Source organism: Clupea harengus, chromosome 25 (assembly GCF_900700415.2).
Source record: "Clupea harengus chromosome 25, Ch_v2.0.2, whole genome shotgun sequence".
NCBI lineage: Eukaryota > Metazoa > Chordata > Actinopteri > Clupeiformes > Clupeidae > Clupea > Clupea harengus.
Genome location: NC_045176.1, coordinates 9,062,705 through 9,083,295, shown reverse-complemented (window position 1 = coordinate 9,083,295; position 20,591 = coordinate 9,062,705). Strand labels below are relative to the sequence as shown.

General features: G+C 46.5%; 1 protein-coding gene across 1 annotated transcript in view; it reads left to right on the top strand.

The window, feature by feature from the left end:
- LOC105900481 (cadherin-18-like) overlaps nt 1–20,159 on the top strand; it is a 34,286-nt gene extending 14,127 nt beyond the window's left edge. Inside the window, exons 5-12 of the mRNA XM_012827799.3 lie at nt 3,142–3,309; nt 3,612–3,799; nt 3,926–4,179; nt 4,613–4,749; nt 13,757–13,878; nt 15,781–15,895; nt 18,730–18,981; nt 19,364–20,159. Of these exons, the coding sequence (XP_012683253.2) occupies nt 3,142–3,309; nt 3,612–3,799; nt 3,926–4,179; nt 4,613–4,749; nt 13,757–13,878; nt 15,781–15,895; nt 18,730–18,981; nt 19,364–19,872 (1,745 nt within the window). The 3' untranslated portion in view covers nt 19,873–20,159. The remainder of the gene's footprint in view (nt 1–3,141; nt 3,310–3,611; nt 3,800–3,925; nt 4,180–4,612; nt 4,750–13,756; nt 13,879–15,780; nt 15,896–18,729; nt 18,982–19,363) is intronic.
- The last annotated feature ends 432 nt before the right edge of the window (nt 20,160–20,591 follow it).

The window sequence follows — 20,591 nt, the reverse complement described above, 5'->3', positions numbered from 1 at the left end:
AGTCAGAGTAAAAAGCCTGACAGAAAGCTTTTGAAAGAGCAAGAAAGCAACCACCACTGACTGAATTTGTCTTTTGTTGCGAGGCTTTCAAAAGAGCTTGGTCAGTACTAACAAAATTAATTTAGAGCACCTACTTGTGTGTTGTGTGTGTGTGTGTGTCTGTGTGTGTGTGTGTGTGTGTGTGTGTGTGTGTGTGTGTGTGTGTGTGTGTGTGTGTGTGTGTGTGTGTGTGTGTGTGTGTGTGTGTGTGTGTGTGTGTGTGTGTGTGTACAAAACAGTACATTGATAAACAGAGAAGGACAGAAAGAGATAGAATAATGGAATGAGACTGAAAAGACAAAAAAAAACGTGTGACATATGAGAGAGTGGGAAGAAATCGGACAACTGTCTGGGCCGTAGAACCTAGCGAATGGAAGGGCATTATCCATGCCTGTTAAGAAGAATTGGATGAAGCGTTGGTGGTTGTACAAATTCTACAATCCTACTCTAGCAGTAGCAAAGGCCAGCGGGTCATCTCAACAGACATTACCTTGATTGTTTCGGATGAACTAAACAGCATTCCATTGGTAATGCTTGGGTACAGCATTGCAAAATGGACACATATTATTCTACTAGGTCGGTCCTATCACAAGAAGGGAGTAATGCCCTTGTTGTGGACAGCCAGTCGGAAATGATCGTGTGTGATAAAATTGCACTAGACTTGAGAGGCAAACAAAAAAATAAGTGCATGGCCCTTTGAGAGGTGGCCTGACATGCAGTGGTCCCCAGTCTGTGGGTGTCAACACTGCCTCTCCAGACATCCCCATACTGTAACACCACCCCTTTATAGCTCATCATTCTCTGTGCTCAAATAAATATTAGTTTATTCGAAGTCACCCAGCTTTACAGACCACATGAGAATAAATTGAAGGTAAAACAAAAATCACCATGTTTCACCATGTGTGTGTGTGTGTGTGTGTGTGTGTGTGTGTGTGTGTGTGTGTGTGTGTGTGTGTGTGTGTGTGTGTGTGTGTGTGTGTGTGTGTGTGTGTGTCTAAGGGAGAGAGAGACAGAGAGACAGAGACCTTTAAAACATTTAATAATGTTTAATAATAAAGAGATTATCACCAAGTCTGTCTAATATATTAATTTGTTATCATTACACTTCATTGCTTCTTCAGTCAATCAGTCAGCCTTCATTTAAAGTGTTACATGAGGTATTTTGATAGTTTCTTGAAGACACACAAAATCCAAAGGTTTTTAAACATACAGTATCAATGTTCAATAGTAAATCAATGGTGGAGTCACTCACTTGTTATAGTTAGGTTTAACATTATTGATTATCCTTAACATTTTAACCTCATTTTTTTGTAATATGGCATTGCATAGTGTGTCTGAGGAAGGCTGAGGTAATTCATGCATTTTTAGTATATAATCTATTTAAAGGTATTTCAAGGAACTTTTTTTGAAAGGAGCAGGCAAGCAATTTCATTTTTTGATGTAATCGAAATTTTCATTAACATTTGAATTGATTTTTTCAACATGTTCATCGATATTCATCACAATTAGTAATCATGAACTAGTGATAGACAGCTCTAGGCAAATGAATACATGAATACTTTTTTTTGCTGTGTCATCACTAATTCATCTCAAAGATATTTTTAAACAGACTAGGTTTTTATGAATACTCCGTTGTATAGCTGACTACGAAATGGTTCAGGAATAACTTATAAACCGTATAGCTCCCGCTCTGCATCAGTGTCCGTTCCTGTTTGGTTTATTTACTTCTTGCCTCTGGTCGATGGCCGTTAGCTGAATGCAGAGAGACTGTTTAACATTAACGTGTTTCTTAAAAAACAAAGCTTTCTAGTGAAATGTCCGGTTCTGGCAGGTGGGATCTGGTCTGGATGTGCAGGATGCAATCTGTATGACATTCTCTGAGGCTGAACGCCGGGCTGTGCTTATTTGTTCTGGCGGATTGAGGTGTCCGCCTGCATATTTTCTCTCCTCTGTTCCTGCAAGAACGTACCACAGCTCACAGTGGAATTTTCCAGAATTTTCAAACAATTGTTGAGCGCGATTTTCTACTTCAAAAGACTAACAGCTTACACAAATATGTGCCACACTGTGTTCCCACAGAATACATAAATAAATCAGAATGGAATCCCTGAAGACTGTTCACATTTACTTCAAAGTTGTACAATCAATTCCTTCCCTTAACCTTGGTTAACCTTAGCGCTTGGTTTCAAATCCTGCATGTGTGTGCACAAGACGTTTTGTCTGGCTGTGTAATTGGGTTACATTTGCCATGGCATTGAACCAGATAAATATGCTACAACAACTACAGCTCTTAGATAACTATCTGCTCTAAATGAATACACATTTACTTGACCTCCCAATCAGCCAGCCTCTCCAAGAAGGCCCTCGGCCGTCACTCACCCCTGGTTTCCCTAGTACTGAATAGGCCGTGGACATTAAAGGCTGTTAAAGGCGTGGACATTAAAGGCTGTTAAAGGCGTGGACATTAAAGGCTGCTCACTGCGCTGCTCTTCCCATCGGTGGTTGCTTCCAGTGGAAATGTCAGATGCTGCACACCTCACCTCATAGCCTCAGTGGGGGGTTGTGTTCCCTAGGGCTTTGGGCTTGTACAGGTGCACCGTGCAAACTCAATCTGTTTCCCCCCCTGCCTGCTGTGGCCACTACATGGTCTGCTGAACCTGGGGGCACGCTTTGGACAGATGGCACACACACTCTTCTGAAACCTGTGAAGCGTGTGGGAGCTCGCCTAGCCGAATGGCATGCAAGGATTGGATAAAGGCCAGGCAGGGCGGGAGAGTTAGGACAGGGCCATGTAAAGACCCCCCTCCCACCTCCACCACCACCAATCATTTAGTTTCCAGTGAGAACTTGTTTATGCCAGATGATCTTTATATGCCTTCCAACAGGAAAGTTCAAAGTTCATCTCTTCAATAGTTGATCAACTTGTTCAACAAAAGGAAATAAGAAATGCACACAAACACATATGCAAACATGCGTAGGCATATACATCCCCTCTCACTCACACACACGCATGCACAAACACACGTATATCCATACAAAAGATCCAGGTTGTTCTCACACAACATGCCCTTATGTTGAACTGAACATGTTTTTCCGCTGCAGGTATCATTAGGACTGCCTTGGCCAACATGGACAGGGAGGCCAGGGAGTTTTATACTGTTCTGATCCAAGCCAAGGACATGGCTGGTCAGGTGGGAGGTCTGTCTGGATCAACCACCATCAATGTCACACTGACCGACGTCAACGACAACCCCCCCAGGTTCCCACAGAGTAGGTGCTCGTTCTCTTCCTCACTCTCTCCAGCATCATCCACATATTTCACGGACTATCATTAAAACTGAATCCAGGGCATGATATGCCATAAGTAATTACAATGTCATCTGAAAATAACACATGTTGTGATCTTTCCACAATGCCATTTGAGCACACTGTGAACTCAGAATTGCTCATGATTAAGTGTCGTAGGGTGTCGTAAGCACTTAATCAAAATGGATTGACAGGGCCATGTCTGTGGTCCACAGAGACTGGTGATGCAATGAATGAGTGCTTGTTATGTTTCACCCGGGCTACAGAGAACTACCAGCTCTACGTCCCTGAATCAGCGGAGGTCGGGAAAGCAGTGGGCAAAATCAAAGCAAACGATGACGATCTTGGTGTCAATGCTGAAATGACTTACCGCATCACCAATTCAGAGGGAGCTGCCATTTTTTCTATCTCCATTGACACTGACAAGAAAGAAGGTGTTGTCATGCTGAAAAAGGTTCCTACCTTACTTACAAAAAAATATAAATATGGTTTATATGATGATACAATTCTATTATGATTTTTTTTGGTAATCATTATTATGAGCTATTGGTCATCATTTGAATCTGTCTGTTTGTTGTAGCATCTAGACTATGAGAAGAAGAAAGCCTACACTCTTCACATTGAGGGGGTCAACACTCACCTGGACTCCCGTTTTTTTCACCTGGGTCCCTTCAAAGACACCACTTCTCTGAAGATCATCATAGGAGATGTGGACGAGGCGCCAGTCTTCTCCATGGACTATTACATCCTGGATGTGTACGAAAACGCCCCTGCAGGGACCGAAGTGGGCATGGTCACTGCCCTGGACCCCGACAGCACCAAGGGCACTGTAAGGTAATGCTTCATGGAGAGCTTCTCCGCTACTCTACCCTCTCTTCGTTTGGTGGAATCTCACTCTGGCATGTAGACAGATCGCCTTTGTTTCTGGTACATTAGTATTACATCACGTTTTATTTAGGCAGAAGCTTTTCATCCACTCCACCATCTATCTGGTGAATACTGATGTTAAGAAACAAATCTCTATTCAAATGTGTGACAGGGTTCTCTATGGCGAAGAATTTCAATTTCTCAGTGCAGTCTGACAGTTATTGTTTTGTAGACATGTATTGGCTTTGATGAGAGATACAACAGCTTTTGTTGTCCGTAATTTTCATGTATAAAGACTCTCCAGTGCCCATTGTACCACACAAAGTGAGTTGTATAGTATTGTGATTTGCACAATGAAAATACGCCGCATTTTGGACTCTTTTTCTTCTTTTGTTCATAGGTATTCCATTAACCAAACCAGTCGTGGAGATACAAGTTTCGCCATTGATGCTCACACTGGACTTATAACAACCAATCAAATGCTCGACAGGGAAGAAGCCGCTTGGCACAACATCACTGTGATGGCATCAGAGATAGGTAAGCAAGACTGTGTCTCTCACAGTTCTAATCGTTTGACTTTCGCTTTTTGTTCAAAACTTTCCTCTGCCTCTTTCAATAGCCTTAGTCTGAGACACACAGATGACATTTTTCTGTGACTTGTGACTCTTTATCGAGTGATGCCTTAGGGGGGGGGCTAATGCTAAGACAGTCAGCGACAGGGTGTGGTGCTGCACATGTACCAGGTCAATCAATTTCTCTTTCACTTTTTATCTCTTCCATCCAATGATGCCTATCTAAGCAATTACCCTTTCCTTTAACGGTTTCTGCACAATGGTGTTCAGATAATGGGTTGAATCTGCCTGTCAATAACGGCGACTGACACCGAGCCGATAAGGTTCACTTGCCTTTATTAGTCTGAGCACAGACGTCTGGAGACCGACGTGTGTTAATGAACTCGTCACAGATGGCGTATACAGGTGAAGGAATTTAGTTATTTAATACCTGGTTTAATATCGGGTTTTATCTTAAAGCTTACTGAATCAATGTGTAGGTTGCACATCATTATCTGCCTATTTGATTTAAGGTGAAACATAATCGTGTATGGCCATGTTCTGTCACATGTACTGTTGTGACAACTTAGTGGCCTGTTATTGCCTCTTAGACATAAAGCATTGTAGTGTATTCTGAACATCATCCTGTTTAACACTAGCCTGACAATGTCATACTCATAATTCTAGTCAGAATATGAGTCTGATACTGCTCCATTGGGCTGTGATTATGGGGCGTGTTTCAACCGAACCCGGAAAAAAAATGCCTCTTTGCTCAATTGGATATACCTGCAACCAATCAGAGCAACGTAGTATGACCATAACGTAGACCATCTGGGCCAGCTGATAAATTAAACTTTTACCGGATCCCGTAGGAAGGACGGCCAAAACATCTTTTCGATCGACAAATGCCTTGATCGCGTTTCTCTGTTGCTCTTTCAAAATGAATGCGCTGTCGATGTCTTCTAAAACAGACTCAAATCTACAGATTTCAGCTCTCCAGCGGCAGCCATGTTTGTTGAAAACGAATTCAACCCAAACGCTCTTGGTGACGTGGTTGATTACGTTACTGTTGATAATCTATCCATCATCGTATAAAGCCCGCCCTGACAATTTGATTGGTCTGGTAAAGTTTTTGGTCGGGCATATTTTCTCCCCAACGGAGCAATGCCAGACCGAACTTCCCGACCTAAAATGTTGTGGGCGGGGCTAAGTTCGTCTGGCATCCAGGCTAGTTTAACACAGCTCAGCTCAACACAACAGGTACATGTGTTTGTATTTTTTCAAGGGATTCAGTTGGATGGTTGTAAAACATAGAATGATGTTTCTGTCTGGATCCAACACAATGTCACATGCCAATCTAAAACAAAGGATGGAGCTATCATCGACATACTGCTGAATGTTAACAGGGCTGAGGGCAGTGTGAGAGAACCATTTAAATATGTAAATGGGATATTTGGCTGGTTGAATTCGCAATTTGCTGGTTACATCACAGAGAAAGCCTAATATTCTTATGTTCAATAGACGGTATGTCTCTCTCTCTGTGTGTGTGTGTCTTTGTATCTGTGTGTGTGTGTGTGTGTGTGTGTGTGTGTGTGTGTGTCTGTGCGTGTGTGCGTGCGTGCGTGCGTGCGTGCGTGCGTGCGTGTATGTGTGTATACTTGTGAGCGACCGGCGCGGCCAGCCCACGATTAGGGATGTGGACTTTGGAGATGGTGGTCAAAAGAGTCGCCGGAGCAGTGGTTTACGTTTTCAATTCAACCATATTTATTTTCTTTCCAGGTTGTGGATTTTAGCCAAAGTATTACTAGCACCAAAACAAAGTACTTCAGACAAAAACAAAGATTCAATATCCAAATGCAGCGTAACAGTGTTACCGTGACAGACAACTCCTCGCAACAGGAAAGCTGTCCTTCTACCTCCACCCCTCGAATGGCACTGAGCTAGCCTCTTAAGAAGGCCTAGCTATTGCCCCTAATTGGCCTAATAGGGCCAACCCATGAATATGGGGAAGCAAAGCACATTGTGCATCTTATTAACAAAACCATTCATTCATGTTATTATATTCAATTATACATTCAAATAACATATCTCCATATAAATCACTCAAACACCATTTAACCCATTAGCAAATCACCCTACAATGCATAGTTATTACCTAAATGAAATGTGAACACGACAAACACCCCTGTGAAATAATGCCCCGCTCCCTCCACTAGTGACACAATGTAAAAGTGCTATCCCAGCGCGAGCGCGCTTTCGCGTTGGGACCAGTATGTGGAAGCGTGAGAACCAGGAAGTGTGAGTATATGTATCTGAACCAGTTTATGGATGTTATTGCAATGCAAATGGTAAATGGATGAGATGGTGGGTACCCAGTATATATATCAGTATAATTGAGCAACAGCAGGTGTATGCAAATAATATGTATGCGTGCTGTATATCGCGGCAGACCAAACAATACCCTAATTCGCGGTAAACACCCGACACCATTACAATCTCACACCGTGTAACAAACAAGCACCACAAACCCACAAAACACCCCACAACACTCTCAACAATGTTCAGGGTTCACATATTATGTGACCTGCGGGAAGATGCTGTGTAATGGTGGCTGCGTGCGTGTGTGTGTGAGAATGAATGAAGTCACCGTCTCTTACTCCCGCATTTCGCGGTAAAGTACATAAACAGTCCGGAATGTTCGTAACAGTGAGAAGGGAAATGTTCAGCTTCTCACATTTCCTTCCCCCTCTGATGTCTCACCACCAGGGTGGCGAGACAGAAAGTCAGCTACCACATTCTGCTTTCCAGCCCGATACTGGACCTGGAACCGGTAGGGCTGCAGGGCCAGGAACCATCTGGTTATCCGGGCATTAGAGTCCTTCATACGGCCGAGCCACTGAAGCGCTCTGTGGTCAGTCTCCAGCTTAAAGTCTCTGCCAAGCAGATAATATCTCAAAGTGTCCAAAGCCCACTTTATGGCTAAACACTCCAGTTCAACAGCTGCATATCTGGTCTCCCTGGGGAACAATTTGCGGCTAATAAAAGCCACCGGTCTCTGGTCAGCCCCTTCCCCTTGGAGTAGCACCGCGCCCAGACCAATGCCAGACGCATCCGTCTGCACTGTAAAGGGTTTGTCAAAGTCTGGGCTCTGCAACACTGGACCCTGACACAGGGCCCCCTTCAGGTCACTGAAGGCCCGCTCCTGTTCTGCACCCCACTGCAATCGACTAGACCCAGACTTCCGGGTCAAGTCCGAAAGAGGTGCAGCACGAGTGGAGAAGTCAGCCACGAACCTCCGGTACCAGCCTACCAGACCCAGGAAAGACCGCACGTCCTTTTGGGTTTGCGGCTGGGGACAATCCTGGATGGCTTGCACCTTCTCTTTCTGGGGCTTGATTAGACCCCTGCCCAGCACATAGCCAAGGTACCGGACCTCGGGTTTGGCAAAGTCACATTTTTTTGGATGGACTGTGAGTCCTGCCTTTTGGATGCGCTGCAGAATGTCAGCCAGATGACCCACATGATCCTCCCAGGTGGTGCTATAGATAACAATGTCATCAAGGTACGCTCCAGCATAGGACTCCGTGCCCTCAAGAACACGGTCCATTAGTCTCTGAAAGGTTGCCGGCGCCCCCTGTAGGCCAAACGGCATAACAAGGAAATGGAACAACCCTTGAGGTGTTCTAAAGGCAGTATAGGGCTGATCCTGCTCAGCAAGCGGCACCTGCCAATAACCTTTGCATAGGTCCAGGGTCGTTATGTAGCGTGCCTTACCCAGCCGTTCAATCAGGTCTTCCAGCCTGGGCATTGGGTATGCATCAAAGTGTGATTGTGCATTTACTTTGCGAAAGTCTATGCAAAATCGGATTTTGCCATCTTTTTTAGGGACTAGCACAACGGGATTACTCCACTCACTATGGGATCTTTTAATGACCCCCAGGGACAGCATCTCCTCCACCTCCTCCTTAAGTAGAGGCAGAAGACGCTCTGGGATTCGGTACATCCTTTGACGTACTGGTGTGCTATCTTTCAGCGGAATGAAGTGTTCCACTAGGGTGGTGACTCCAGGTGTCTCTCGACACAGACCTGGAGGAATGATGGCCTCCAGCTCTCTCTGCTGCTGTGGAGTAAGGTGTGCTAGGTCAAGAGGTGCAAGTGGTTGAGCAGTTGGAAAAAACTGCTCTGGAGTATCCTCTTCTTCTCCAACGGCTTGCACCATGAGCTGTAGACTGCTCTCGGGAACTCTCTCCCGCCACTCTTTAAGCAAGTTGATGTGGAAGACCCGCTTTGGTTTCTTCCGGCCAGGCATGTTGATCTCATAGGTGGCAGGCCCCACCTTCCGGGTAATGGTGTATGGCCCCTGCCACTGAGCGAGTAGCTTGTTCTCCGATGTAGGGAGGAGCAGGAGAACTTTCTGCCCCGGCTGAAGAGTTCTTTGTCTGGCCTTTTTGTCGTACCAGACCTTCTGGCGGTGTTGCACTTGCTCCAGTTTGCTCCGGACCAGCTCTGTCATCTCCTCCATCTTTTCCCGCATTTGCAGGACATGGGCAAGAATGCTGTGGGTCTCCGGTGCCTTTGGTCCCTCCCAGGCTTCTTTCAGCAGATCCAGGGGGCCTCGCACTGGTCTCCCATACAACAGTTCAAATGGAGAGAAACCGGTAGATGCCTGGGGCACCTCACGATATGCGAACAGCAAGTATGGCAGCCAGCGGTCCCAATCTTTTCCATTGGCTGACACGTACTTCCGTAGCATATTCTTTAGGGTTTGGTTGTAGCGTTCAACCAAGCCATCAGTTTGGGGGTGATAGGGTGTGGTCCGTATCCCCTTAATCCCAAGTAAGCTATAGACCTGCTTGAGCTTCTTGGACAAAAAGGCTGTTCCCTGATCTGTGATGATCTCTTGGGGTATCCCTACCCTAGAGAACAGCTGAAGGATGGCTTGTGCTATGGTGGTGGCAGTTACTTTGCGGAGTGGGAAAGCTTCTGGATAGCGGGTAGCATAATCGCAAACTACTAGAATGTAGCGGTGCCCTCTCGGTGTTCTCTCTAGAGGCCCAACAATGTCCATCCCTATCCTTGTAAAGGGAACCTCAATAATGGGAAGTGGCTGGAGAGGAAATGGGCTAGTTTTCTGCTTGCTAGTGATCTGACAAATACTGCAAGCCTTGCAGTAGCCCTGAATGTCTCTGTACATTCCTGGCCAATAAAACCTAGCCGCAATTCTCTCAAAGGTTTTGGTCGTACTGAGATGACCCGACCATGGGATACTATGGCCCAAGGACAGAGCTCTCTCTCTCAGCCCTTTGGGTACCACTAGCTGCTCTGCTAGATCTCCCTCTGGCTGGTGATACAACACACCTCCATGCAACACAAAGCTTTCTCCATTGAGCGATGCTGACACGCCAGTAGGCACACCATCTTTAATGCTAACTTTACTACAGGCCTCCTGCAAAGTTGGGTCTTGGCTCTGTAGCTGCTTTATATCCAGGGTCATGTCTTCCCAAGCTTCACCCTCTATCTGAGTGCTCTCGCCATCTTGCTGCTTCTTAAGAGTCCCCACTAACTTCTCTCTCCGTCTCTGCCTAAGGCTTTTCTTAGCTTTTAGCTTTTCAGCTACCTCAAAGCTATCAAAAAATGGCATCGCTCTGAGCTCACTGAGCTCTTGGGGTTCTTCGGCTTGGACTTTGGCTTGTGACCTAGTCATGACCACGTTAACAGGCTTATAGGCCTGCACCAACTCAGGCAAGATCAGTATATCCTGTCCAAGGACTACTGGGTGGCTGAGACCCTCCACTACCCCTACAGTAAGGCGGTAAGTCTGTCTCTGCACCTCTATGTACACCTTGGCTACAGGATACACATGCTCATCGCCATTTACACAAATGACTGTCAGGCTCCCGCCAGTGACATACCCATTTCGATCCACTAGATGGGGCTGGACTAAAGTTTGGGAACTACCTGTGTCAATCAGGGCACTAGTTCCTTTCCCACCCACTAGCACTGGGACAGTCTGCAACCTACCCATAACCCCCTGTTTCTGCTCCTCTGACCCAGGGAGACAACAGTGTCCTTGGGCTTTGGGCTGCCACGCTGGGCAATCTGGTCTTGCATGTCCTTCTTTGTGACAGTGATTACACACAACACGACTGGCAGGGCGTTCCCTGTGGAAAGTAGTCGGCCTATACGGCCTGTAGGGGCCTTTCTCATTCCCTCTACTCTGTTCTCTAGGTCTAGGACCACCACCAAACCCATCTGACTTACCAGGGGCCGTGGCTTGGTAGCCAGTCGCAGCACGGAAGATCTTCGGGCCTCTGCGGGCCGAAAGGAAGTTCTCCACCAGTACTGCGGCCTGCTGGCCAGTCCGGGGTTTGTGCTCTTTCACCCACACCCTGACTTCAGGTGACAAGGTGCGGAAAAATTGTTCCAGGATGATGTCTTCGGCTACCTCTTCGACCGTCTTCTGCTCCGGTCTAATCCATTTACGGAACAAGTCTTTCAAACGCTGGTAGAGTTCTTTGGGAGACTCTCCCGTCCGGACATCTGGCTCACGAAACCTTCTCCTGTAGACTTCCTCATTGATTTCGTACTTCTCCAGGATCGCCTCCCTCACTCTGGCATAATCCATACTGTCGTTTATGTCCATGGCGACATAAGCACTGCGGGCTTTGCCACTGAGGTGCGGCACTATATACACCGCCCAATCTTCCCTGGGCCAGCGATAGGCCCTGGCAAGTCGTTCAAAGGTGGTGAGGTACTGCTCAATATCCTCACCTTCCACATACCTAGGAACAGCTTTACGTGACCATGCCACTGGAGCTGCGCCATCTCTATTCAGGTGTGCATTACCTGGCGGTTGGGGCTGATGCTGCAGTGGTGGCGGCTGATCTGGCTGTGGCTGCGGCGGCAGCGGCTGTGGCTGTAGATCCTGCTGAGGCTGCAGTGGTGACTGTAGACCTTGCTGAGGCGGCGGAGATGCTTGACGTGGTGGCCGGTTTTGCTCAACGTCATCACGGAGCTGGTTTAGCTGGATCTGCACACTTCGCCATCTTTGCTCCTGCTTACTAGCATCCCGTTCCTGGGACTTCAGTGTCTTCTCCAGCAGGGTGTATAACCCGGCTATATCACCTGGCTTCTCATCATGCCTCCGCTCTACCGTGTCCAGTGTTCCACCTTCTGCCCCTTGTAGCACTTCCTCAGGGCCATCGCCCTCCTTCTCGTCACTCCGGCCTAGCCGTTGGTCCATCCTGGGCCACGTGCCACGAGCCTGTGTTCTACCTCGTCCACGCCTCGCACCTCTTCTTCCACCTCTTCTCTCCAGTTTCCTCTAGGGCGCCACACAATCCCACTTCTGACACCAAATGTGAGCGACCGGCGCGGCCAGCCCACGATTAGGGATGTGGACTTTGGAGATGGTGGTCAAAAGAGTCGCCGGAGCAGTGGTTTACGTTTTCAATTCAACCATATTTATTTTCTTTCCAGGTTGTGGATTTTAGCCAAAGTATTACTAGCACCAAAACAAAGTACTTCAGACAAAAACAAAGATTCAATATCCAAATGCAGCGTAACAGTGTTACCGTGACAGACAACTCCTCGCAACAGGAAAGCTGTCCTTCTACCTCCACCCCTCGAATGGCACTGAGCTAGCCTCTTAAGAAGGCCTAGCTATTGCCCCTAATTGGCCTAATAGGGCCAACCCATGAATATGGGGAAGCAAAGCACATTGTGCATCTTATTAACAAAACCATTCATTCATGTTATTATATTCAATTATACATTCAAATAACATATCTCCATATAAATCACTCAAACACCATTTAACCCATTAGCAAATCACCCTACAATGCATAGTTATTACCTAAATGAAATGTGAACACGACAAACACCCCTGTGAAATAATGCCCCGCTCCCTCCACTAGTGACACAATGTAAAAGTGCTATCCCAGCGCGAGCGCGCTTTCGCGTTGGGACCAGTATGTGGAAGCGTGAGAACCAGGAAGTGTGAGTATATGTATCTGAACCAGTTTATGGATGTTATTGCAATGCAAATGGTAAATGGATGAGATGGTGGGTACCCAGTATATATATCAGTATAATTGAGCAACAGCAGGTGTATGCAAATAATATGTATGCGTGCTGTATATCGCGGCAGACCAAACAATACCCTAATTCGCGGTAAACACCCGACACCATTACAATCTCACACCGTGTAACAAACAAGCACCACAAACCCACAAAACACCCCACAACACTCTCAACAATGTTCAGGGTTCACATATTATGTGACCTGCGGGAAGATGCTGTGTAATGGTGGCTGCGTGCGTGTGTGTGTGAGAATGAATGAAGTCACCGTCTCTTACTCCCGCATTTCGCGGTAAAGTACATAAACAGTCCGGAATGTTCGTAACAGTGAGAAGGGAAATGTTCAGCTTCTCACAATACTCTATGAAATTGAGAAAAGACGTTTGTGTGCTTTGTTGGTACATTGGTATACTGGAGTGACAAGCGCTGTTAGTCACATACTGAATGCTGATGTGACACAAGCCAAACGCTGAATGCTGACGTGGTATAAGAGCAACTTAGCTGACCTCGAGAAGCAGAGTATCAAACTGAGCCCACAGAGGATTCGGTCACGAGACATGAAAAAGGCATGGGAAATTAAATGAGTTCTTCTTAGGCTGATGAATAAGGAGCTACTTTAAATTGCATTACATGGGACGTTCACTGTAGTGCATTCAAAAGAAAGACTCCCGCAGACCCAGACAAAGTCATTATTACAAACCTCGAACAAGCATGAAATTAAACAATTATTTAATGACTCAAAACTGTCAGGATAATGATGTCTTCAAATGTATGTATTCATTTGCATTCATTTAAGTAGTATTACATCTGGATGTCTTAAAGTTCTAAGTATTGCTAGATCTATTATTCTACAAGAATTAATTTAGTCATCATGAATAATTCCCTGTTTGTTCATTATTCTTTTTTTTTTTTAGATAATCCCAGCCTTGTCAGTTATGTTCCAGTCACAGTACAGGTCTTGGATGTTAATGACAATGCGCCATACATTGACACAGAAAACGACATCATTGTATGTGAAACCTCCAGGGTTGGCCAAGTAAGTCTGTGGTTTATTTCCCTCTGGTCCTTTCCTCCCTTCTGTTTCATCCTCTCCTAGCTCCTTCTTCCCCAACATCCCCAGCTCTCGTAATTATCACCATTTAGTCTTCACTTTCACCTCTGCGACTCTAGGACACCTCTAAAAAGCTCCACTGCCTTTTACCACCTAGTCTCTCTTTCTGTCTCACATACATACACACACACACACATACACACGCACAAACACACACACACATAGGCACACACGCACGCACGCACATGCACACACACACACACACAAACACACACACACACACACACACACACACACAGCCTTTATGGAATGTCTGACACCATCAGGGATGGATTTATCTGTGGCTCTGCAGACGTTGCAGCCTCTTGAACCTATAAATTATTCAGCGTGCACCAGTGTCTTCGCCGACAGATAGGTGCTGCATTGAGCGCTTCAGAGTCGGCTTGCAGGAAATGTTAATCATCACTCATTCAAATTGGGCCTGTGCACAGCAAAGCACGGCTGCCCAGATTCACATCGGAATAGCATTTTCTCTTCATATTTTTCCTCTTGAATGAAGATTACTAACCAGGCAGTGGCACATAATCTGTGCACTGAAGGGAGGTGACAGACGATGCCTGTTTAGATTAAATGTCAAGAGGCCTCTCACAACAGTGCAGCAAAAATTAACTGGAGGTATAAGGGACGAATGATGAATTGGTGCATCATTTTGATCTCATGGGATGGGGCAGTGTGTGTGTGTGTGTGTGGGGGGGGGGGGGTCAAGTGAATTTGTACATAATAGCAGTTGCATTTGTTTAGAATGATCACAGGACAGTTTCACTTCGCTAAGAACATCTCTGTGGCCTAGTGGACGATCTCTCTCTCTCTAAGGCTCTGCCAGTTTGAATGCTGAAGTTCATGCGTTGGTCTCATCAGTCAGTAACCGCGGGATGCAGACCGTCGTGACTCTCTCTCTGTTGATGGCTCCACGGCGACTCCATCACTTAAAAAAACCTCTGAGTGTCACACACTTCAGTGGAGTTGCTGTGCATGTCACCGCGTGACCCCTTATTGAGTCAGTCTGCTAAAGAAGTCAGGCTTCCCCCGTAGGCTCAGACATCATTTTAATGCACAAGACACTCTATTTGATCTGCAGTCACTATAAAAAAGGAGGAGGAGGAGGAGAGATGTGAGGATATGCTCTCTCTCGTTACCTCACCCTGAATATTTAAGGTACCAAAAAAAAAAAACGCTGCTAATAGCTGCATGATATCAGGTATGAGAGCCCCTGCGTGTTTTCTAGCTTATTAAAACAGTGGCATTTTTTCACTTTCACACACTCAAGCTTACAGGTGAGCAACCAGAATAATTGGAGCGCCGTGGCACTTGGAGGTTCTCACCGTCTACTCATCTTCTAGTGGGAGCCAATTATCTTAACAAGCTGACACAATATCATTGGCTAGGAGCCATAGCACATCACCCACCACCCTTGATCCGCAACATCTCACTGAGGCAGAACTGGACACAGCAGCAGTAGAAGGAGAGGGAGAGAGAGCGAGAGAGAGAGCGAGAGAGAGTGAGAAAGAGAGAGAGAGAGAGAGAGAGAGAGAGAGAGAGAGGAAGAGAGTAAGGGAGAGAGAGAGAGAGAGAAAGAGAGAGAGAGAGGGAAAGACAGAGAGGCTGTATCCAATGTCCTTCAAAAACTGTAGGGGAAGGGAAAGCCCCAGGTAGTCCAATTACACCAGTAATCCTCAGACACCATCTGAATGCATGTCACTGCCTCTCGTCTCATAACATCCTTCCACCCTCCTTCCCTTTTGTTTTCTCTCACATTCTCTCTCTTTGTTTCTACTTTCTGTATTTCATCCTTTATCTGTTTGTTTTTCTCCCCCCCTGCTCATGAAGGTGATTCAAACGATCAAGGCCACTGACAGAGACGACTTTGCAAATGGACACTTTACCTTCACTCTGCCCAGTGACCCCCCTGCGAATCCCAATTTCACCCTGAAGGACAATGAAGGTACAGCCTACGACGTGTAAAAACTGAGTCTGAAATGCACAAATGTACATAAGGCTTTGAGTCCATTCACGAACGGTTTATATACAAATATAGATCACAAATTGTTTGTGATGGATCGTTAAAAAGCAATTAGTCCTTCAAAAATTGTCACATGATGGATTCAAGTCTGGTCTTCTCATTTCTTAGATTATTGTCTCACGAGAGCAGGCTTGCTGTAGTCAAAGCCTTTCTGTAGTTAAAGCCTGTTTACCAATACAAACATAGTTTGTGCTGTTTGTTGTTCCAGGGATAATCCTCACATGCTGTCTCTTGCCCCCAAGTTCCTTCCTCTTCTATTCTTTTTTTTTTTGCTGCAACAGAAGTGTATCAATGGTGTTGTTTCCCAGGCAACCAGTCTTATATTTCTCACTAGCTCACGGCTTCTCAAGAAAAATGTAAACAAAATAATACAAAAAATAGTGTAACCTTTTTTTTTGTATGGATCTGTTGGACTGTGGAGACTACGGTGTACTATTGGGAACGGAGGGGGTAATCGGTGTGATCAGCAACGGAGATGTTTAGAGGCTACAAGCCTTGTCTTGTTTTCTATCAGGGGTGTAGAACTCGTTCACTGTGTGCTTTCGAGCCAAGCGTGCTCTCCGCCCTAAGGCAATACCACACTCAAGCAGCATCCCCATGGAAGGACTGTCTGAGCTCTGTTTACTTATTGGCCCCCCCTCGCAAGGCTTAAGAGCACTCTGTAGCAGTCTTTCCTGCCATTGATTGGTACAAGGCCAGCAGATCCTCTGTCATCTTTGATCATTGAAGCATCCTGGTGCTGTAAATAAGAAAAACCATCTGCTCGTTGACACTGAGCTCTACCAGCAAGCTTCTGGTTGGGGGTTTTGGCTGTTTTTGTACTCAACTCATTAATTTCAATGTGAAGAACGCCCTCTCTTAATTCATTAAAATACTTCATTAACGAATACCATATATTTATTTAACTACTTTATCCATGTCTAAAGAGCTACCACTCACTCTGTTGGTGTGACTAAGAATACTCTCTTGAGTCACTACACAGTACACACACACACACATTGAAGCATCCTGGTGCTGTAAATAAGAAAAACCATCTGCTCGTTGACACTGAACTCTACCAGCAAGCTTCTGGTTGGGGGTTTTGGCTGTTTTTGTACTCAACTCATTAATTTCAATGTGAAGAACGCCCTCTCTTAATTCATTAAAATGCTTCATTAACGAATACCATATATTTATTTAACTACTTTATCCATGTCTAAAGAGCTACCACTCACTCTGTTGGTGTGACTAAGAATACTCTCTTGAGTCACTACACAGTACACACACACAGAGAAACACAGATTACCCACATGATCTTCGTCAAGGAGTGTGTGTCGTGATGCTGCTGTAGAGCCCTGTAAATGCACATCCACATGTCCCATCTGTTATGCAGCGGACATTAGTGACAGAAGTGCCTCTTATGGGCTTTAGTCTCTCACATTTCCCCCCCATTTGCTTCATCTGTCGCCTTCATGAAATCCCTTTTAACTTCACACTTTAGATGCACTCATGTTTTTTTGGACTGCTACAGCTACCAAGAGTGCCAAGGCCGTATTTTTTTTGCACACAGGATGCCTCTTGGTAGAAATTAATTACACCGCTTGCACACATCACGTGGCTACCCCACTGCATTCAAAAATGTACGTGCTCGACAATCAGCTGTGTTTAAACCACAGGAACGTGTTCGTTTCCATCAGTAGTTAAGTAACAGATGAGTGGAAGAGTGTCCTTTTTCACTTCTGCTGTGTTTTTATGCATCTGGTGCCTGCTTTGCCTCAACACATATCTCCAACATATGAGGACATCACCTTTGCAATCAGTGGAAAGAGGCAGGAGGGGCTCTTCCTTTTTTTTTTGAATTGTAATGCCTGTGGTCTCCTCCGCGACTCTGCCAACTGCCAGCCAGGCAAGCTGCACTCCTAGGGAGCAAGCTGTGGGCGATGGCGACGTGATGAATTTCAACTCCCAGCTCGGCAATGAGCAGCATGGTGACCCTTCCCCGGCACAGATCCGGCGTAAATCAGAGACGGCCTGTGGAGGACGGCGTCGCCCCCTCCCTCCCCAGGGAGTCCTGTTTGCACATAGCAGTGTTGACATTCACAAGTAGGCAGTATCTTGCCTGGAGACTGGCGGTCCTCCTCCTCCTCCTCCTCCTCCTCCTCCTCTGCCATGGGCATTGGGCTGTCGGGAGGCTCGGCGGCACTCCATTGGGAACATGAATCTGCATTTTCAAGAGGCGCGCCGTGATTGCACATACTGATCCTGGGCTCTGGAGATGCGGGGTTGAACGCTCGCCACACACACAAGCCTCCCCGGACCGACAAAAGAGCCTGGGCGCCAGAGTGGATTTAATAAGGCGTGAAGTTTCTGGCACCACACACGATCTCTCACAGCTCCACCGGCTCCCTCCATTCATCACTCAAAGAGAAATAGCCCCAGAGTGGTAAAGGAATCACAGGGAAAAAAAAGTTCCGGATTTTTTTTCAGTTAAAACTGAATAAAGTTTCATTTTCACCTGTGAAAGGCGGTGCTGCGATTTATAATGACATACAGTCTTTCCGGTATCTAGTCTTCTTTTTTTTTCAGAGCATATCTAGCCCCCTAAAGACGAAATCAGCAGACAGCCCAGTCATCCCATCTGCCTTAACACTCACTCCCTCAGGGTCCTCCAGAACTCTGGGTTTGAGCAATCTATGGCACAGCATATACAACATCATCATCAACAACAACAACAACAACCGCAACCATAACAACCTCTTTTTTCCTTTTTACCTCAGACAACAGTGCCAGCATTGTGTCGCAGAGGCGAGGCTTCAGCCAGACGGAACAGGAGCTGTACCAGCTGGCTGTGGAGGTGAGGGACGGAGGCGAGCCGGCGCTCAGCAGCATCAGCACCCTCACCCTGCGGGTGTGTCCCTGCCAGAGGGGCGGCCGGCTGAGGGCCTGCCAGGCACAGGCCTTCCTATCCTCAGCGGGGCTCAGCACCGGGGCCCTCATCGCTATCCTCCTCTGCATCGTCATTCTGCTGGGTAAGAGCAAGAGGGAGGGAGAAGGGGCGGGGAGGGGGAGAGAGAGAGTTGGAGAAGGAGAGAGAGAGTTGGAGAAGGAGAGAGAGAGGGAGAGAGAGGGAGATGGAGGGATAGAGGGAGGGAGATAGGGAGAGGGAGGGAGAGTGAATTTGAAGTTCATAGACCAAGGTGACTTTTTGATCTGTTCTTCCTTTGTAAAACATTTGTTCAGACCTTGAATGCGGTCTCGGAGTGACCTCTGGGGAACATTTGTTCAGACTGCTTTGCTTTCATCATCGCTTTCATCATTGCTCTACAAAACTGTGTCCTCCGTCCCATGGTCTCTCTCAGAGTTTCACTCACAACAGGCGACGCAATAAAGACCTCTGTTCCTTTTCCGCAGCTATCGTGGTGCTGTTTGTCACCCTGCGGAGCAAGAAGAGCAAGAAGGAGCCTCTCATCATCTCGGAGGAGGACGTGCGGGAGAATGTGGTGACGTACGACGACGAGGGGGGAGGTGAGGCGGACACCGAGGCCTTCGACATCGTGGCGCTGAGGAACCCGGCCGCCGCGGAGGAGCTGCGTCTCCGGCGGGACGCCCTGTCCCAGGCCTGGGAGGCGGCCGCTGCCGCTGGGGCCAGCTGCTCGTCTCTGATGCTGGACGACGAGGACATCCACAGGGTCATCACGGAGAGGGTGGTGGTGGCCGACCGGGACATGAGGGGACCGCCGTACGACTCCCTCCAGACGTTCTCTTACGAGGGCCGCGGCTCCCCCACCGGCTCCATCAGCTCGCTGGACCTCCCCGGAGCTCCGTCGGAGTTGGATCCAGGCGACCTGGAGGACTGGGGCCCTGAGGTTCACACGCTGCCCAGACTTTTCAGGGAGCCGGGGAGTGAGCACAGCCCCTGACCTGGAACTGCGTTTGATATGGAGGAAGGAAAATACATCTTCTTCTTGCAGTCTGACTAATTTCCTAATGAGAGGATACAGTGGAGACTCTTTTTTTTTTAAACTGTGCAAATTTGTTCGCTTTTGATGTACCATCAACTGTTCTTTTTCACTGGGTTCTACAAGTGGAAAGAAAACAAGAAGTTTTTTGGATTAAAAAGCACAAAATGAATGAAAAAAAAGACTGAGAGAGGAAGCTATTTTCCCTGATGTATATTTTATATTGCTTAATAAAGTTCATGTCTCTAGTATGCGTTCTGTGGTGCATATTACACAACTTAACCATGTACTAACAATTTAATCCTCCAACTCATTAAAAACCCTCAGATCAAATGTCATCTTGCTAAGTCAGACACAATGAGTGTAGCTTAATGGCTTTGCTTCATTCATACGGTGGAGAGAGGAGGACAGGCAGTCTAAAAAGTAAAAGTTCTGATCTAATACAGCATTTAAACTATAACCCACCATTTCTCTCTGCGTATCTGTAGTTTTCTGTTTTGCATTTTTTGCCCTTTTCCCATTTTCTCTGCGAAGTGGTGCTAAACTCTATTTATATCGCCTTTGCCAAAACCAAGAAAAATAGCTTCTTCTAATTCTCCAGCACATAGAGAGAGTTCTAATTTGATAACATAGGCATTCTATGGAATGTAATTGGATTCAAATGCTTGAGTGGGCAGCTT